Source organism: Musa acuminata, chromosome BXJ1-6, assembly GCF_036884655.1.
Source record: "Musa acuminata AAA Group cultivar baxijiao chromosome BXJ1-6, Cavendish_Baxijiao_AAA, whole genome shotgun sequence".
Classification (NCBI taxonomy): Eukaryota; Viridiplantae; Streptophyta; class Magnoliopsida; order Zingiberales; family Musaceae; genus Musa; species Musa acuminata.
In genome coordinates, this window is record NC_088332.1 from 4,571,169 (window position 1) to 4,590,345 (window position 19,177).

The 19,177-nt window shown below is 42.1% G+C and overlaps 4 protein-coding genes across 7 annotated transcripts; 2 read left to right on the top strand and 2 right to left on the bottom strand.

The window, feature by feature from the left end:
• Positions 1-2,960: 2,960 nt before the first annotated feature.
• Positions 2,961-4,771, bottom strand: LOC135675739 (cytochrome P450 71A1-like). Its single transcript, XM_065186199.1, has 2 exons — positions 3,817-4,771; positions 2,961-3,720 (listed from the first exon to the last, which is right to left on the bottom strand). The coding sequence occupies exons 1-2, from the start codon at positions 4,684-4,686 to the stop codon at positions 3,082-3,084; spliced, it is 1,509 nt and encodes a 502-aa protein (XP_065042271.1). The 5' UTR covers positions 4,687-4,771; the 3' UTR covers positions 2,961-3,081.
• Positions 4,772-8,822: 4,051 nt separating this feature from the next.
• LOC135675740 (cytochrome P450 71A1-like) lies at positions 8,823-11,699 on the bottom strand. Of its 2 annotated transcripts, XM_065186201.1 has the most exons (3): positions 11,489-11,699; positions 9,687-10,492; positions 8,823-9,590 (listed from the first exon to the last, which is right to left on the bottom strand). In XM_065186201.1, the coding sequence occupies exons 2-3, from the start codon at positions 10,350-10,352 to the stop codon at positions 8,952-8,954; spliced, it is 1,305 nt and encodes a 434-aa protein (XP_065042273.1). In that variant the 5' UTR covers positions 10,353-10,492; positions 11,489-11,699; the 3' UTR covers positions 8,823-8,951. The 2 variants fall into 2 exon arrangements, with proteins under 2 accessions (XP_065042273.1, XP_065042272.1); XM_065186200.1 differs by lacking the exon at positions 11,489-11,699 and having other exon boundaries at positions 9,687-11,453.
• Positions 11,700-12,060: 361 nt separating this feature from the next.
• LOC103988213 (uncharacterized) lies at positions 12,061-13,008 on the top strand. Its single transcript, XM_009406767.3, has one exon. It carries the CDS (start codon positions 12,263-12,265, stop codon positions 12,692-12,694), a length of 432 nt encoding a protein of 143 aa, XP_009405042.2. The 5' UTR covers positions 12,061-12,262; the 3' UTR covers positions 12,695-13,008.
• Positions 13,009-13,574: 566 nt separating this feature from the next.
• On the top strand, positions 13,575-17,992 carry LOC135675741 (uncharacterized). Of its 3 annotated transcripts, XR_010513983.1 has the most exons (4): positions 13,575-14,382; positions 15,960-16,009; positions 17,337-17,415; positions 17,672-17,992. XR_010513983.1 is itself a non-coding variant. In XM_065186202.1 (2 exons), exon 1 carries the CDS (start codon positions 13,716-13,718, stop codon positions 14,379-14,381), a length of 666 nt encoding a protein of 221 aa, XP_065042274.1. In that variant the 5' UTR covers positions 13,587-13,715; the 3' UTR covers position 14,382; positions 17,672-17,992. The 3 variants fall into 3 exon arrangements, 1 of the variants encoding a protein (XP_065042274.1); XR_010513982.1 differs by lacking the exon at positions 15,960-16,009; XM_065186202.1 differs by lacking the exons at positions 15,960-16,009; positions 17,337-17,415 and having other exon boundaries at positions 13,587-14,382.
• The last annotated feature ends 1,185 nt before the right edge of the window (positions 17,993-19,177 follow it).

Genomic DNA, 19,177 nt, shown 5'->3' on the forward strand with positions numbered 1-19,177 from the left:
AATTCATAAGGATAAAAACATGATATATCGGATTACATGATAAAAATCAAAGAGAATGTTTATTTAAATTTTTCTCTTGATTTTTTAGAATTTATAACATAAGATTACCTTTAAAGATTATTGACTATTTAATCTCCTAAAAATTTTTTCTGTTATTTACTGATTAAAATATTAATATAAACTTATCATTATTATTAATATTTGTTATGATCTAAAAATTGATGTAAAAAAAATTGTACCATTATATTTTTTTTATAATAACAAAGAAGGAGAAAGAATTATTATTTTAAGATGCAAAACTTACCAATTTATATATTGGAAAAGGAAGAAAAAATTGTTGGCTTGCAATCTAAAGTAAAAGTGTTATTTTACCGATCTCAAAAAGCAAAACTTGTAAACTTGTATATTAAAAAAAAACCAAGAATTACTAGCTTGCATACTTCCATAAGAGACAAAAATTACTATCTTACGCATATTAAAAGAGAAGCAAAGCTAGCATATCTCTAAAACCTACTAAGCTTGCATGTTCTATATCGAAGTAGAACTTGCATGTGTCAAAAATTGCTACTTACACTTCTCATTTTTGTTGATGATAAATGGAGAGAAGGTATGATGATGATCATATATGGTAAACTAAAATTTTATTATGTATGATGGTTTAGATGCAATACTTGAACTTATGATGCAAGTAATAATATAATATATTGCATATAATTCATGATTAAAATTATGTCATATTTATAGGAGGAGTTTAGTTTAAACTTCGTCATCAATTAATTACCATCATCAAAAGGGGGAGATTATTGAATCTCTGATTTTGATGATGAAATCAATTAATGAGTTTGTGATCTTATCTGCCTTTTGAGTGATGCAGGATTAGCTTCGGTCAATGAGATGAAAATTGATTGAAGCAAGAGGAATCAAACGTTAGGTCGAAGTTGAACATATTAGGAGATTTGACGTCAGGCTGGAGGACCGATTGACATGTCGACAGAAGGACTTCGTGCCATGAGTTTGAGCATCGAGTCGAATGATTGGATATTGCGCCAAAGAGATCGAAAGTTATGGGAGTCAACATGACGATTGGGCAATACGCTGAATGAAAGGAGGATGCGTCGAAGGATCGAACGAAGCGCCGAAAGTACCATCGACATGCCGGACAACATATGATTTATGTTTTGTAATAATTTATCTAGATCGAGTTAGTTTAGATTAATTGAGTCGGTATTGGGATAAAACAATGTCAACTCAATTAGAGGTCAATTATGCCTGAATTAGGACTGAATTGGGCCTATTGTTTGGCCTATTCCATGTCCTATAGTAGGGTCTGGCGGAGATACCATCCAGACTAGGCGGTAATACTGCCCAGACACAGTCTCCTAAATTATGTCAAGCGACGGTATCACCAGACTAGGCAGTGGTATTACCTAGTGTCAATGTGTCAAACGGTGGTACCATCCAATGTCAAACTGGTAGATGATGGTATCACCCAATATTAGCAATGATACTGCCATTACCTCGAAAATCCGGATGAGATTGTATTGGCTCCAAATTTGAATATATTTTGGGCCTATAAAAACTCACTCATCCTTGATCGGTTAATACACAAACTGAGAACTGGAGAAAGCACTATTGTAATCTTGTAAGAATTCATCTTCTTTAGATCTAAGTGTTGATTTAGAGAGGGGTGAGTGAATTGTAAAAGTTATCTTCTAAACATGTGAAAAGTAGAAAATGATTATAAAAAGGTAGTTGGCCTTTGCCCATTGAAAGAAAACTGTTAGTTGACATTGATGGTCTCAATGGAGGAGAAATCGAAAGTGGATGTAGATCACGACGGTCGAATCATTATAAATATGATGTAATCTCTTTTGTGTCATTTCTATTTTCCTTTCTCTTTATATTGTTTACTGGTTTGACTGCACAATTCACTTTACACTTTTTTTTATGTTAAATATATTTTCGATACAGATTTAATCAAAATAAAGTTATCCTAATCGACATCGTTTTTACGAAGTATGTGTTTGACCACTTTACTTTTGTTCACCCTCTTATTACACTTATAGGCTAATTTAGCTCTGCACATTATCGAAATGCACTATGAGCCGATTCAATTTTGATGTAAGGACTCCCATTTATTAAATGTTGTATATGCTTTTATTAATAAAAGAAAAATATTTATAAAATTTGAGATGTGAAGTGTGTCAAGTCCGAGAGACATATGAACACCCAAGAGTTTGGAGTTGATAAATCCCAAGTTAAACTTCTTCTAGGATATATAGTATAATCCTTCCCAAGAGAGTGCAAGCTTCTCCATGGTGAGAGTCGGATCACTAACTTCGGCCATATGCAAAACCAAGTCTCCCATCTTAATTCCAAAGTGTTGGACCTTTGCTTTATATGACTTTGCTACGAACCATTTGTACGTTAAATTCTTGAGAAGATCCCTTGCTCTGACTTCATCAATCAGGTTTAGGTTAACTCGAAGACCTAAGCCTGACACATCTACAGTAAATGTTTGGGTTTGGACAATCTATAAAATAAGCTCTGCCATTGACGGATAAGAAAGCGTAGAGGTCATGCTAGAGGGGGAGAAGCTGGCAAGGGCACTAGCTGAGTTGGTGGTGGAGGGTGGAGGGTGGAGAGTGACAGGAGCTGAGGGATCGAGTAGTGGAGCTACGATAAAGGATGTTAGAGGTGGTGGCGGTGGAGGGGGAGCTCGTGCAGCGCTCTAGAGGATATGGTCATGCCAACGATCCTAATTAGGTAAAAAGATGTGACAGAGTCGACGAAATGGGAATGATTCCTCTCCGCATCATGACTTCCATTCTGCTGCTTCATTCCTCTCTCTCTCTCTCTCTCTCTCTCTCTCTCTCTCTCTCTCTCTCCATTATATATATATAAATAAAATATGTAATGATGTGATAATACTATTTCTGATCATGATTCGGTTCAAATCGAAACATGAAGACAATATCATTTTACTAAGATCACCATGAGAAAGACTGCTGTATAACCCACAGGTGAGGTCTGTTCATACAACATAGATTTAAGCCTTCTTTTTTTGGTTTCAGAGAAGAATCAACAGTCAGATTTATCTTTCACCTCTATTCCAACATACTTGGTGGCCACAAGAACCAGAGGAAATTTCCTGTGCACAGCAATGCCAGGCGCTTCATCCATGCTGATGTCTTCCTTCTTCATCCCATCTGGTAAATCCCAATCAAAAGAATACAAGAGGTTGGCCAGCGCAAGCTCCATCGTTGCCATGCCAACGTTCTTAGCAGGACAAATCCTTCGACCTTCGCCAAATGGTATGAACTTGAAGTCTTGCCCATTCGTGTCTACAGAGCTCCGCATGAATCTCTCTGGCTCGAACACCTCCGGCCGCTCCCATGAGTTGGGATCCCTCCCTATCGCCCATGCGTTCACATAGATCGTTGTCTTGGGAGGAACATCATATCCATCCAGCTTAACGTGCTCCATCGTCTCTCTCGGAACAAGCAGTGGAGCGGGAGGGTGCAGCCTCAGTGTCTCCTTCACAACGCACTTGAGGTACGCGAGCTGGTGGAGGTCACTCTCTTCTACCTTCCCTTTCCTCCCGGCGCAGCCTCTCACCTCATCTCGTGCCCGTCTCAGCTTCTCCGGGTGCCTCATGAGCTCCGTCATCGCCCACTCTACCCCCGACGCCGATGTGTCAGACCCGGCAACGAAGATGTCCTACAGAATCATCAAGAACTGAGCTAGCTTGGTGTATGACTGACTATATGTGATGCTGAAAGTACAGGTGATGCTGATGAGGGCGGCAAACGGCACCACGAGTACTCCTTTGATGTGAGCGTCTGTAATATTGTTGTCGTCCTTTTGGAGGCGGAGCAGAGCATCCAAGGTGTCTTCACCATCGTCGGATAGCCGCCTCCTTGGATCGAGATGGTCATCTATGAGTCGTCGGCAGAAAACATCGAGCTTAAGAAAGACATCTTGAAGCCTGGCTTGCGTTCCTCTGATCACGTCCACCCACCCGAGCATGGCGAAGTAGTCTGCTACGAAGAAGGTGGCAAAGATTGCTTGACTCTCTTTGGCGGTGCGGTGGAAACCGTCGTGGCAGCGATCGCCAAAGGCGGTCCTGCAAGTGATATTGGCAGTAAGAGAGAGCAGCTCCTCACTCAGGTTGATGACGACCGTGTTGGGAGCACGAGAACGGATCGATTCCATGGTTCTCTGGACCTCGTCCTCTCTCACGGGTCTAAAGGACGTGATCTTCTTGGTGGCGAAGAGCTCCGTCATGCAAATCTTCCGCAGATCCCTCCAATGGCTTCCGTACGGGGCGAAGGCCACGTCGGAGCCGCCGAAGGAGAGTTTCGCGGTGGAGATGGTGCGAGGCCGGCTGCAGCACTCGAGGTCGTGGGTTCTGAGGACTTGCTCGGCCGACCCCGCGGAAGAGACGACCACAGCGGGGACATGGCCAAGCTTCAAGCGCATGACAGGGCCGTGTTGCTTGGAGAGTTCCCACAGGGACTGGTGCAGGAGGCTGCGGCCCAACTGGTGGAGGTTGCCGATGATGGGGAGCGTGTTTGGCCCTGGTGGGAGCTTCCATGCTGCGGTACCTTTCCTCCTCCTACCTGAGAAGAGAAGTAAGGTTAGCAGAGGGAGGAGGAGAAGGAGAGAGATGTGAAGAGCTGCCATTGTGGAGCACTACACTTCCACACGCGAGCAAGCAGCACAAACGCTTATTTGGGGTTTGATCCTGTGGTTGTGTAGAATGGAAGTGATTGATTGATTTGTGTGGGCTTCCGATGGTGAAGTAAGAGGCTATGGTATCGCACCGAAGACTTTCTAGCCAAAAGATGAGGTCACCACAAAGAAATATATCAAGGCCTACTCATATTCATGCTTCCGGAATTGACACGGTTCCGACTTTTCAACATCACAAAGCAAAGTCGAATTCGAATTGGCGACATCAGTTCGTTCGGGTTCAGGTTATCAATTCATAAGGATAAAAACATGATATATCGGATTACATGATAAAAATCAATATCGTTCACTATGATTCCTAGAATATTTATTTAAAATTTTCTCTTGATTTTTCAGAATTTATAACATAAGATTGCCTTTAAATATCATTCACTATTTAATCTCCTATGATTTTTTTTGTTATTTACTAAAAAGAGATTTGTCAAAAACAACTTATAATTTTTTATTTTTTATGATTAAAATATTGATGCAAACTTATCGTTATTTTTAATATTTGTTATGATCTAAAAATTGATGTAATTTATTTTTGTACCATTGTATTCCTCTTTTTGATAATAACAAAGGAAGAGAAAGAATTGTTAGCTCAAGATGTAAAACTTTTAAACTTGCACGTTGCAAAAGGAAGAAAAAATTGTTATCTTACAATCTAAACAAAATTTGTAAACTTACACATTGCAACAAGAAATAAGAATTGCTAGCTTGCACGTTTCAATAAGAGATAAAAATTACTACTTGAACTTATGATATAAGTAATAATATGATGTATTATATATAATTCACGATTGAAATTATATCATATTGATAGGGGGAGTTTAGTTTAAACTTCGTCATCAATTGTTTATCATCATCAAAAAGAGAAAGATTGTTAAATCTCAGATTTTGATGATGAAATCAATTGATGAGTTTGTAATCTAATATACATTTTGAGTGACGTAGGACTAACTTCGATCAAGGAGAAACGGATTGATTGAAGTAAGAGACATCAAACGTTGGGCTAGAGTTGAACATGCCAGGAGATTAGACATCGGGCTGAAAGATCAGTTGACGTGCCAGTAGAAGGGCTTCATGCAGTGAGTTCGGGCATTGGGCTAAAGGATCGGATATTGTGTAAAAGAGATCGAAAGTTGTGAGAGTCAATATGCTGATTGGGCAATACATCGAAGGAGAGAACGATGCACCAAAGGATCAGACGAAGTGCCAGAAGAACCAATGACATGCCGGACAACATATGATTTGTGTTTTGTAATAATTTGTCTAGATCGAGTTAGTTTAGATCTAATTGAGTTGGTATTGGAATGAAACAATGTCAAACTCAATTAGGGACCAATTGGGCCTGAATCGGGACTGAATTGAGCCTGTTGTTTCACCCATTCAATGTCCTATAGTAGGGTCTTGCAAAGGTACCACCCAGACTAGGTGATGGTACTATCCATATACAGTCTCCTAGATTGTGTCAGACGGTGGTATCGCCTAGACACAGTCTTCCAACCATCGCTTGACACAATCTTTCAAACTATGTCAGGCGATGGTACTACCAGATTGACCGATGGTATTGTCCAGTGTCAGTGTGTCAAGCACTAGTGTCGTCTAGTGTCAAACTGGCAGGTGGTGGTACCGTCCAGTACTTACGATGGTACCTTGGTACCTTGAAAATCCGGATGAGATCATTTTGACTCCAAATTGGAATCCATTTGGGGCTTATAAAAACTCCACTCATCCCAATCCGGTATGATCTCTTCTTTGCCATTTATATTCTGCTTTCTCTTTATATTGTTTGTTTATTTGGCTACACAATCCACTTTACACCCTTTTTATGTTAAATGGATTTAATCAAAATAAAGTTTTTTTTTTTAATCGGCATCGTTTATACATTTGACCACTTTAGTTGTTCACCCTCTTATTACTCTTATAGGCCAATTTAGCTCTGCACATTGTTGAAATGCACTATGAACCGATTCAGCCTTGTACGAAATCAAAATATGCTACGGGCTGATTCAGCCTTGCATGTCGTTGAAATATGCTATGGGTTCAATTTAGCTTCGCACATCATCAAAATATGCTGTAGAATGATTTGGCCTTATGTTCCAAATATTTGTACATGCAGTCGCTTGTGTGAGGCTTCATCGGTATCTTTGCAAGTAGGCATATGACCTTGGTGGTTGCATGAAATCTAACAAGATTTGGCTCTTGACATCCCACAACCTACTAACGAGTTTGAGATTTGATCTATCCGGTGATACTTGAATGCATTAACATGTCCCTCTCATATTTATACAAATAGGAGGGATGATTTCCCTCAACGGAATAGAAGGTTTTTCTCAACAGAGTAGAGAGATTTCCTACTATCATGCCCCCGCAAAATGGTGCTCCTGTTAAGGATACCAATCTTGGATCGGTGCAAAACAAACAGTTTATGAGCGAGAGGCTTCGTGAGTAGAGCAAGAGCATATCGTTGCTACTGTTGCGACGGCTGCAGCAGAGGAGAAAGCTATAGCAATGCTATAGTAGAGGAAGAAGCCGCAGTAGAGGAGGAAATTGCAGCGATGTTGCAGTAATGCTACAGTAGATGAGGAAGCTACAGTAGAGGAGCAGTAATGCTACAGTAGATGAGGTAGCTACAGCGATCCTACAATAGAAGATAAAGTTACAGTAGAGGAGGAAGCTGCAACGATTTGCTCTTAGCAGGAGCTGAGGATCGATAGTTGACAATGAGGCAACGGGCTACGATTGATACAGATCATAGCCTGATGAAGACGATGCTATGACGACAGACAACCTGAGCCTGGGGTTGGTGCAAGTGGCGCCGGTGAAGAAGAAGGCCGCATAGAGGAGAAGAGGGAATGAGCAGGCAGGGGTTAGAGAGGGATCCACTACCGAGGGCGAGTAGCCGACTGCACTAAAACAGGCCCTCATTGTTATGGTCGCACTGACGTTAGGTGTGGTCACGGTAGTGGCTAGGGTAGCAGCGAAGGCATAACGCGCCGTACAGTGGACGATCGTACAGCGGACGAAGAGGGGAGTCCGACGAGGAAGTAAGTCCGGCGGGAAAGAGTTACCCCCTTCTCTGCTCTACAGAGGTAAAGGATGTGGTGAATGGCAAGCTTCAATGGCCGTGGAGCCTCGTTCTACTCTGATACAATATTGGAAAGAATAGAAGATAAAGAAGAATTATTAAAGAAACTTGAATACATTAACATGTGTCTCTCTTATTTATACAGAGGGAGGATTTCCCTCAACGGAATAAAGGATTTTCCTCAACAGAATCGAGAGATTTCCTCGTATAATTAAAAAATCTTATCTGCTATCACTATCATTGAAAGTCAGTCAATGATGGGGTGACTAAGGGAAAGGAGGGTGTGGTCGCTTCATCTTGGAACATCAATGGCATGAGTCGGCCCTAGTAGGTTCTAAGGGAGGTCACCCATTGGAGTCGAAGCATGTTGCACGAAAGGTTGGCAAAGGGCCTATACATGAGGCTGACAGAAGCCTTCCTTCCTTCTCTCTCTCTCTCTTTTTGGTGCTCTTCCTTTGTAGAGAGAGATGAGTTGAAGAATGAGATGACCTAGAGTGAATGCTACTACAACAAGTTGGGCCGACTCCAGTTTCGGCTCGACAAGTTGGAGCACCAGATCAAGGCAAGATGAGACTTAGAAATGTTCGGGTTTGGACAATCGGCAAAATAAGTTCTGCCATTGGCGGAGGAGAAAGCAGTATCTCTTAGGGTGGAGAGGAGTAGCGTAGAGGTCATGCTAGAGCGGAGAAGCTGGCAAGGGCACTTACTGAGTTGGTGGTGGAGAGTGACAGGAGGTGAGGGATCGAGTAGTGGAGCTACAATAAAGGGTGATAGAGATGGTGGCGGTGGAGGGGAGCTCGTGCAGTGCTCCAGAGGATATGGTTATGCCACTATCGTGATTCCTCTCCACATCATCACTTCAATTCTGCTGCTTCAGTCCTCTCTCTCTCTCTCTCCCTATATATATATATATATATATATATATATATATATATATATATATATATATATAATATGTAATGATGTGATAATACTATTTCTGATCATGATTCGGTTCAATCGAAACATGAAGACAATATCATTTTAATAAGATCACCATGAGAAAGACTGCTGTATAACCCACAGGTGAGGTCTGTTCGTACAACATAGATTTAAGCCTTCTTTTTTTGGTTTCAGAGAAGAATCAACATTCAGATTTATCTTTCACATCTATTCCACCATACTTGGTGGCCACAAGAACCAGAGGAAATTTCCTGTGCACAGCAATGCCAGGCGCTTCATCCATGCTGATGTCTTCCTTCTTCATCCCATCTGGTAAATCCCAATCAAAAGAATACAAGAGGTTGGCCAGCGCAAGCTCCATCGTTGCCATGCCAACGTTCTTAGCAGGACAAATCCTTCGATCTTCGCCAAATGGTATGAACTTGAAGTCTTGCCCATTCGTGTCTACAGAGCTCCGCATGAATCTCTCAGGCTCGAACGCCTCCGGCCGCTCCCATGAGTTGGGATCCCTCCCTATCGCCCATGCGTTTACATAGATCGTTGTCTTGGGAGGAACATCATATCCATCCAGCTTAACGTGCTCCATCGTCTCTCTCGGAACAAGCAGTGGAGCGGGAGGGTGCAGCCTCAGTGTCTCCTTCACAACGCACTTGAGGTACGCGAGCTGGTGGAGGTCACTCTCTTCTACCTTCCCTTTCCTCCCGACGCAGCCTCTCACCTCATCTCGTGCCCGTCTCAGCTTCTCCGGGTGCCTCATGAGCTCCGTCATCGCCCACTCTACCCCCGACGCGGATGTGTCGGACCCGGCAACGAAGATGTCCTACGGAATCGTCAAGAACTGAGCTAGCTTAGTGTATGACTGACTATATGCGATGCTGAAAGTGCAGGTGATGCTGATGAGGGCGGCAAACGGCACCACGAGTACTCCTTTGATGTGAGCGTCTGTAATATTGTTGTCGTCCTTTCGGAGGCGGAGCAGAGCATCCAAGGTGTCTTCACCATCGTCGGATAGCCGCCTCCTTGGATCGAGATGGTCATCTATGAGTCGTCGGCAGAAAACATCGAGCTTAAGAAAGACATCTTGAACTCTGGCTTGCGTTCCTCCGATCACGTCCACCCACCCGAGCATGGCGAAGTAGTCTGCTACGAAGAAGGCGGCAAGGATTGCTTGACACTCTTTGGTGATGCGGTGGAAACCGTCGTGGCAGCGACCGCCGAAGGCGGTCCTGCAAGTGATATTGGCAGCAAGAGAGAGCAGCTCCACACTCAGGTTGACGATGACCGAATTGGGAGCACGAGAACGGATCGATTCCACGGTTCTCTGGACCTCGTCCTCTCTCACTGGTCTAAAGGACGTGGTCTTCTTGGTGGTGAAGAGCTCCACCACGCAAACCTTCCACAGATTCCTCCGATGGCTTCCGTACGGGGCAAAGGTCACGTCGGAGCCGCCGAAGGAGAGTTTCGCGGTGGAGATGGTGCGAGGCCGGCTGCAGCACTCGAGGTCGTGGGTTCTGAGGACTTGCTCGGCCGACCCCGCGGAAGAGACGACCACGGCGGGGACATGGCCAAGCTTCAAGCGCATGACAGGGCCGTGTTGCTTGGAGAGTTCCCACAGAGACTGGTGCAGGAGGCTGCGGCCCAACTGGTGGAGGTTGCCGATGATGGGGAGCGTGTTTGGCCCTGGTGGGAGCTTCCATGCTGCGTTACCTTTCCTCCTCCTACCTGAGAAGAGAAGTAATGTGAGCAGAGGGAGGAGGAGAAGGAGAGAGATGTGAAGAGCTGCCATTGTGGAGCACTACACTTGCACACGCAAGGAAGCAGCGCAAACACTGTTAGTCATGCTTCCGGAATTGACACGGTTCCGACTTTTCAACATCAAAAAGCAAAATCGAATTCGAATTGGCGACATCCGTTCGTTCGGGTTCATGAAAGAATCTTAGCAAAGGCCAAGCTTACCTGCACAACAACTTATATGTTCTCATGGATATATGCATACAAACATGAATATGCATTGCATTCACTGGTCAAAAAGTAGCCACAGTGAGACTACAACTGAACATAACAAGCATTCTGAAAAAGCCACAGAAAAATCTCAATCAAAACAAATAATTCAAGATTTTAAATGTAGTGAGCATCTTAAATAACCTCGTCTCTTTAGATTTATATCAGGATATAAGGCTTCCAACAATCCAACAAATTAAAATAACATAAAACTATGAGTCAGCTACATGGTTTCTCCACCAAAATTGCAAAATGATAATACATATCATGGATCGAAGAACAGTGTGTGTTGTGAGTGGCTGGGAGACCATCAAAGAAAACAAAACTAAGTGAATGTGATCATCAATTTCATACATGATCTAATGCTGTTAATTTGACAGGCCGGGAAGATGCAGTTGTACATTTATAGCCCAACGAGGCCCAATCTACTTCAACATACTTGCGTCTGCTTTCAGCGTCTTCCAGTATATCTCTTGAACATAACTAAAGTTACGAAATAACGACAATTATATTTTTCTTTCACTCTGTCGTAATGATAATTGAGGTTGTGAAAAATAAGGATATGATCAGTAATCGAGAGATTGTATTTAGTTAAATTATATTTTATTATTTTTTAAGATGATTCGTAGGAAATAAAGGGTTGCCAATAACAATTTCCTTTTTCAAATTACGACAGAGAATATATATTTACGAAAAAGCCCTCCAAGAGAAGAATACCTCGCGATTGACCCCGTTGAGGCCCTAATTCGCGTCTCCTCCGTCGCCGGGTTCTGGGACGATCTCCGGCGAGCCTCTGGAACCCCAGTATGCATGATCGAGTTTCCCCCTGTTCCCAATGAAGACGTCGACGCGTCTCCTCTGGAGCAGCATCTCTTCCGCCGAAAGACCATCTCCATCCTCGCCTTCATCATCTTCTTCGAAGCCGATCCACCAATCCCCTTTCGGTTTCTATATAGGTGTACATACCTGAGTGATGGTGGGTCGGAGATGTGATGTTTAGGTGGCAAAAATATATCAGGGGTGACGTGGACGTGTCAAGTGTGAGCTAGCATGTCGATCCCAATTTTAGCTTTGTTATTAGACAGCCCAATACGGGCGATTAACGGACGCCTAAAGCCCAAAAATACAATAAAATTAATAAATATAAATAAAATAATGAAAAGACTAAATGGCCCCGCCCTTCGTTCTAATTAGATAAACGGTTTATTGTTTTATGTTGTTATAGTTGTTATTGTTACTATTAGTACAAGTACAAGAACTTAAAATACCCACCTAATGAAGGAAAGCACCACAGCCCACCGTTCGTGTGTCTCGACGAAGACGGAGGAGAAGAGAAGCGAATGGTTACGGTTTCCCTCTCGACAAAACCAACCTCGCCCTCTCTCCTCCCTTCCCTTTCCTCTTCCTCTCATCCCCTCTCCATCGGATCCCTAATTCCCCCGACCGAACCGAGTCCATCGATCTTTTTACTCCGATCGGATCGGGTCATCCATGGAGGCCAAGGAGATACGCCTGGAGCCCATCGTCGACGAGAGTTTCGCCCCCCGCCGTCGCCGCTACTTCGACTGCCTTTGGACCCCTTGGTCCACCCCCGGCTCCTCCTCCGCTGAGTCGTGGAAGCAAATCCACGATGTCGGCGGCCGGCACGAAGGCCGGTGGTGGAGCCGGGTGTTTGGCGCGGCGCTGACGAGGGTGCGTGAGTGGTCGGAGCTGGTGGCCAGGCCGCGGTGGAATGCCTTCATCCGCCACTTCAGGCGCCACCGGCACGGCGGCGGATGGAGGGTAGCGTCGGCGAGGTTCCAGTACGACCCCTTAAGCTACGCTCTCAACTTCGACGAGGGCCACGGGGAGTGCCCCGAGGAGGAGTACATGGGCTACCGCGACTTCTCCACCCGGTTCGCCTCCCCGCCGGCATCGGCCTAGTCGCCCATCGATCTCCTACGCTCCGCCCCTCGCCGGCCTACGGAGGAGTTTCCGGGGACAGGTTGGTGTGCGCACGTTAGTGACGGTCTCTATTTGCCTTTTCTCAACTGAAAGTATATAAATATAAATATATATATACATATATATATATATATATATATATACATATATATATACACACACATATAAATGTGTGTAACATTATAAAATGTCGTTTTGGTATATCGATTGATATTAATCAGCGGTTGCTTGGTCGTATCAACTGATTGCGAGAAGTAGCTGTACAAGTCGTGAAATCATAAACGATTTATCTTCTTCTTCCTTTTGCATGAAAGTCGATACAATTATATTATAGCTTCATTAATCCATCGACGTGTTCTATTGCTGAGTTGGCTATCGATCTGCATACTATATGGAGCTGATCACGTTCACGGGCTCCCGGCCGACGTTGATGCATGAGCTTCCGAAACCATTGTATTTTGATGGTTGGATGTTGCTTTTTCGTTCCATAACCACATGTTTCCGCATTAGCTGTACGCTTAGCCACCAATGTCAGAAAAGCAAGATGTTAATGTTAGCTAATATCCGTAGGAATAGGAACGAGTCAGAGGGATTTCATATAAATAACAAAGAATTGGAGAATTAAAATATTCAGACGCAATTTTAGGAGATTCAAAATATTTATCACAAACAAATTAAAGACAAAACAGTAAATTTGCAAAACTGCCAGTAAGTGAGAACTGGACATATTTAAATTACAAATCTAATGCGCATCTCCAATGTCAGAAACCCTTGTACTGGTCCAAAACCCCATCTTCTCCATCCCTTCTGCCAAAGAACCCGCGCTTACCCTACTAGTCATTGGTTGATACTAGTGGGGTCACATGAGATCTCCGCTGTCGCCTTCGGTTCGTTTACGCGGGTAGCGGTGCGGTAGGTGAGTTTTAGAGACAGGAAAAAAGAAGGGGGGAGAAAGAAGAGGAGGCGAAGCAGCGGTCGCGGTGGGTGAGGTCAGGAATCGATGGCGCAGGGACAGGGTGCGATGCCGACGCCGTCACCGACTCCGGCGACGAATCCGCCGCAGGCGGATGTCCCTCCTGCGGCTGTGGGGCGGCAGCAGCAGGGTTACGCGGTGGAGTTGTACTTCGACCCGGCGCTGGAGAACCAAGTGCTGAAGGCGTGGAACGTGCTCGCCCGCCGGCAGATCAGCACGCAGCTCATCGAGATGGCCGCCCGCCCCCACCTCACCCTCCTCTCTGTCCCCACCCTCGATCCCCTTCGCCTCCACGCCGCCCTCCGCTCCCTCGCCGCCCGCCTCGATCCCCTCCCCCTCACCCTCTCCTCCGTCGGTGCCTTCCCTTCCTCCTCCTCCTCTTCCTCCTCTGACGCAGGCGTTCTCTTCCTCGCCCCCACGCCCTCGGCTGCCCTCCTGCACCTCCACTCCCAGCTCTGCGAGACCCTCCGCAAGGAAGGCGTTGAGGCTCCGGAGGAGTTCCGCCCCGATTCCTGGGTGCCTCATTGCTCCGTCGCCCAGGACGTTCCCCGGAGCAGGATCGCAGACGCCTTCTGCATTCTCCGGGATCTCAAGCTGCCCGTGTCAGGGTACGTCATGGACATCGGCCTTGTGGAGTTCTCGCCCGTGCAGGAGATCGTCTCCTTCCCCCTCGGGAGTGGTTCGGAAGCTTGAGGTACATCACTTCTTCTTTCCCCCCCATAATCCCACTTCCCCTTCGTAGTTGCTTGTCTGTGATTGCATTGTGGAGCCAAAATCCTATCTTGATGTGATAGAGATTATAATTGTTGATCTTCAAGCCTATAACACATCAGTGATTGCGCTCTTGCTACGAATAGTATGGTATAATTGTTTGAATTTTGTATTATATTTCCAACTTTTAACAGTAATCAAAATCCTATCTTGGTTAGTGTTGAACTGGAAGACAAACGTAGATCAGTGATGGGTAATTTAATCTCTTTATAGAAGTACCGTAATAATCTTTTCTGGGCTTTGCATTTTATCTCTCAGAATTTATATTGGAAATCCTTCTATGCGTAGATGGTATTCAAGTTAAAGTCTTCTTGGTACTTTCACCTTTTTAATTGATCTAGGACCTTTTGGTCGATGCAATAGCACAGTGCTGTGTTGAGCTTGTTAAGATCACAGATAGATGTGTAGGCTGGAATTCTTGAATGATTCTCAAACTTAACATTGATTTGATTTCTGTCTTCATCTTATTGCACTTCAAACTTTGCAGAATTTCATCTTAATGATCGTTCTCTTTTGGGTTGTGCTCGAATCATTTGTCTATGGAATAAATTTTTGTTGTCTTAGTTGGTAAAGGACAATGTATCCTTAATGACTGGCTTGAGGACATGGTGCATATTGTGCAATCATAGTCTACAACTTAAGTTCTTGATTATAGTCTTACATCATGTCAACAGGTTAAGTTGTTAATGCAAATCATTAATAAGCCACACTCAGCAACATAAATAAGAGCATGAAGAGACCATGATGGTAATATTCTTAAACCTTATTTCGAGGTATATAAAGAAATTAAACTTGTTCCGATGCAAAAGCTTTTGGGAATTTACTTTATGTGCATTACAAAATATCATAATCATAATTATCTTGCAACCATCAGCTTTTGGAGCCTAATGGGCTTGATTTTATTTATTGTTGACATTTTAATCTTGATTAAGATAATACTATGCACCACATGACCAAAATGTCCCACTTACGTTAAAAGATTAGATCTTTTCGGCTGTTAGCAAAATTGGAGATGATGGAAAAGAACTACTTCAGATCATCTATAGTGGAAACACTACATTTTACTGCACTATGCATAGTGTAGTGGAAACGCTACACTGTATTTATGTGAAAGAAATGGAATGTAGGTTTTATTTCGTATATGTGCTTGATTTTCTACACCATATACATATCTAAGTCAAGCTTTTTTTGCTCTTAAACATTAGTCACTATGAACATGGTATCTTCCATAGTGAATTCATCTTTCTAGTATAAATTGAACTTTTTATTGTTCTCAAACTTCTTAATCTGTTTTCTCATTACCCTCCTCTCCTCTAGTTGTTAATCATGGTTACAAGTAAGTTCTCAGTTAGAGTTTTGTGTATAACCTTCAATTTCACTGATGAGTAGCACGATGTTGTTTCCATTGTGTCAACTTGATTTTGAATCTCAAATGGAATTTTGGCCTAATTTGTGGAATTATACTTCAAACGCATAAATATTTGAACTATGTAATTTCAGGTGTGTTTGTTCAAAATTTTGGGATTATGTGCAAGAATGTGTTTCAAAAGGTAACCACATCGATTCTTACATTGGACAAAATCAATTAGATCTCAAAAAATCAAGTGCTGAATTGATTATGAATGATATGGTTTTTGACTTTTAGTGGCCTCTGCACTTGATTGCTTGAAAAGAAATTCAATCCTGTTGCAAGATTGATCTTCATTGGCTTATCTTAGAAAGAAAGATAGTTTTATTGCATTAAGTGATCTTATTCCTCCCTTGTGATTTTATGAGTCAATCATTTAAAAATTGGAACCTAACAGTGTTCTGTAATATTGATGATTATTTAATACAATTGGCTAGCTTGATCAACATTGTATCGTGAAAAATAATTCTATAAACATAAATATTCCCTGTCTCCTTATATGAACGATTAGGCTTCCCAGTAATGTATCCTGACTTTGGCACGTAAAAGACAAATATTTTCATGATTTGCAACATTAGATAATTGGGTCTAATCCATCACATGTCGCACCGGAACCAGTCCATCGAAATTTGATATGAGGATTCCAGTTTGATATCAATTGATTTCTCATTTCCACCCACCATGGTTGTGGTGTTGATAAGAGTAGGCCTGAATCATACGTTTCTGACTGAGACCAGCCTGTAAGACCCATTGCAACTGGATCCTGATCGCTTGCAATAAGATATACAGAGGAAGAAGAAGGAAAGGAATGGGAGGAGGAAAAGAGGAAACAGAAAGTGTAAGGAGAAGAGGGATAGGATTGAGGAAGAGGATGAGCAAAGGATTAAGGGAAACCTAATATTGGATGTCATCACACTGCTGCAAGACACCATTCATGCTGGCTGGTCTGATTGTAGGCAACAGGGTTTTACCTTTTACGTCCATTTTTCTTATCTATTTAAAAATTCATACCTTCTACACTTTTGTACATTTAAAAAGTAATCTTTTGGCATATTTTTTATTTTTTATTTTAACGAGCATGGACCTTGATACAACAGTAACATTGCTTTTCTTTTTCTGAATTTTTGACCTATTTGTTCTCTCCTTTAATGTATCTTCTTTCCATCACTGAAAAAAAAAAAAAAAAAAAGGATTGGTACTTCTGCTACTCCAGGAGATAGATTGTAATTCCACAATCAGCTTCTTCTTTTTTTATTCTTACATTGATGTGCTCCTCATCCATGCTTCAAGATCAGAAATCCACCCAATTTGTGTCCTCAATTTGGCTCAGATATCACCAATAATTTTTTGTAGTGAAATGGAAAGTGTGGCCGGAACAACTTTGTCATAGTCTTATTATATCACTGCAAATTCATACAGATTTCACGATAGTCAATTTTGTAGAATAAGATTCTTGCAACAATGTGCAGGAGTTTGGTATGTTGTATTCAGTTAATGGGATAGTCTTTCTCTGAGTTGGCACCCTAGGTATCATATAGCAAAAAAAAGGTACTTCTCTTTCTGTCCCTTGTTGTGGTTTTGGTCCCTTAATTTGTGAAGCTTTAAAGTTCTTATGTGTAACACACTGCCAATATTCCTTGCATCTACGTAAGATAAAAGACATCTCTACCCCTGAAGTAGAATGGATGTGGTTTGTAATTTGTTCATGACTGATGATGTCACTAAGCATTAATATCTGTTCATTAGGTCAAGTGAATTGGAAGTGTAGGTACAATAATTTTGTCTGACTAGTTGTTATTGGCAGGTTTCTCCTTTAGATGGCGTCAACTATTTGTCATGGAAGTGCTGAAAGGATATCAAATTCGCTGTTTAATATGGCGCGGTTTTTTCAGCGATACTGACTTCTATTTATTCAAGGCCATGAAAAGAGATGTATGTGTGTGTAATGTTCTTGGAGTTTTGAAGCAAGATATTACAGATTACTATTTGTTTCTGCTTCTGGAAGTATGAACTGTTAGTCTTAGCTAGGTTTTCTGTGGACCGGAATCTTAACCTTTTTGTCTTTTCATTTATGAAGATGTTTCAGTATACTGGCAAAAGAAATCCATTTTAGATTTATGTTTCACTTGTTCCATTGCCAATCTGTCTTTTCTAGACATGAGATAATGCTGCATGTATATGTATGTATGTATATATGAGTTGTAGTCAGTTATTTTTAGCATCTCAGTTTTTATATTTTAAAAAATTATATTAGTATCTTTATAATTACGAAAGTGAAATTTTTACGTTTATTTAGTTTAACGCAATCAGTTTTACCAACGAAAACATAAAAATAAAGGGTAAAAAGATAATTTTAATATTTTAATTTGTGATAGCGGATGATATCGACGGTGATAGATGGTAGAGCTGTTGGAGGTTGTGGGTGGCTATTGTGGCTGTTGGAGGTTGTGGGTGGCTATTGGGGCTGAAGAGAGCGATGATAAGAGGTGAGGGTCACTCAACGTTTACGTCGATGCAGTTGCTCAGAGGTGAAGGGGCCATCAATGCATATGTCGAATGATACATTTGTGACGACGTTGATGTAGTTGCTAAGCAACGCCACTCGACATCTATGTCAACAATCCTTTTGTCGTTCGATAATTGTGTCAGCGTCGATGTAGATGTAGAGTGATAAAAGAGTCGCTTGCCAATTGTATCGATGTAGATGCATGACGACCTTCACCTCTCATCGTCGCTTTCCTTATCTACAATAGCCACAAATAACTCTCAATGACATCGTCATTATTAAAATTATTTTTTTATCTTTTATTTTTATATTTTTATTAGTAAAATCGATAATGTTAGGATAAATAGATATAGATGTTTCACTCTCAATAACTATAAGGATGTCAATATAATTTTTTAAGATGTATGAACTGAAATATTAAATATAGCTAACTACATGAGATAATACATATAATTAGCTCCGTATTCTCCTATCATACATGTAAAGTACCTTCATTTTTCTCTGTTCACTTGGCGATAGCTTACATATCCAACCATCACCCTCACCCAAGGATATTATTAATAATATATGTAAGATTATTTTTTTACGATGTTGGAGTCACAAAAAGAATCTCTTTAAATATTTAAAACTCCGTATCAGAAGTGTCTTGTGCACTTGCTGTCTCAAGACAAAAAAAATTGCCTCGAGACTCGGACATATGACCAGATCAGACTGTGTGCGATCCATAGTAGGGATAGATCGGGCTGACGGCCGACTTCAAGGCTAACACTAAGCGATGAGTTCAATCCATAGTTCTTTCTTTCT

Bases quoted from the DNA above. Each gene is read 5' to 3' on its own strand.
- LOC135675741 (XM_065186202.1), top strand. From the start codon at position 13,716: ATGGCGCAGGGACAGGGTGCGATGCCGACGCCGTCACCGACTCCGGCG.
- LOC103988213 (XM_009406767.3), top strand. From the start codon at position 12,263: ATGGAGGCCAAGGAGATACGCCTGGAGCCCATCGTCGACGAGAGTTTC.
- LOC135675739 (XM_065186199.1), bottom strand. From the start codon at position 4,686: ATGGCAGCTCTTCACATCTCTCTCCTTCTCCTCCTCCCTCTGCTAACC. The intron at 3,721-3,816 runs GTGCCGTTTGCC...ATGATTCTGTAG, and splicing joins ACATCAAAGGAGTACTCGTG to GACATCTTCGTTGCCGGGTC.
- LOC135675740 (XM_065186200.1), bottom strand. From the start codon at position 10,556: ATGGCAGCTCTTCACATCTCTCTCCTTCTCCTCCTCCCTCTGCTCACA. The intron at 9,591-9,686 runs GTGCCGTTTGCC...ACGATTCCGTAG, and splicing joins ACATCAAAGGAGTACTCGTG to GACATCTTCGTTGCCGGGTC.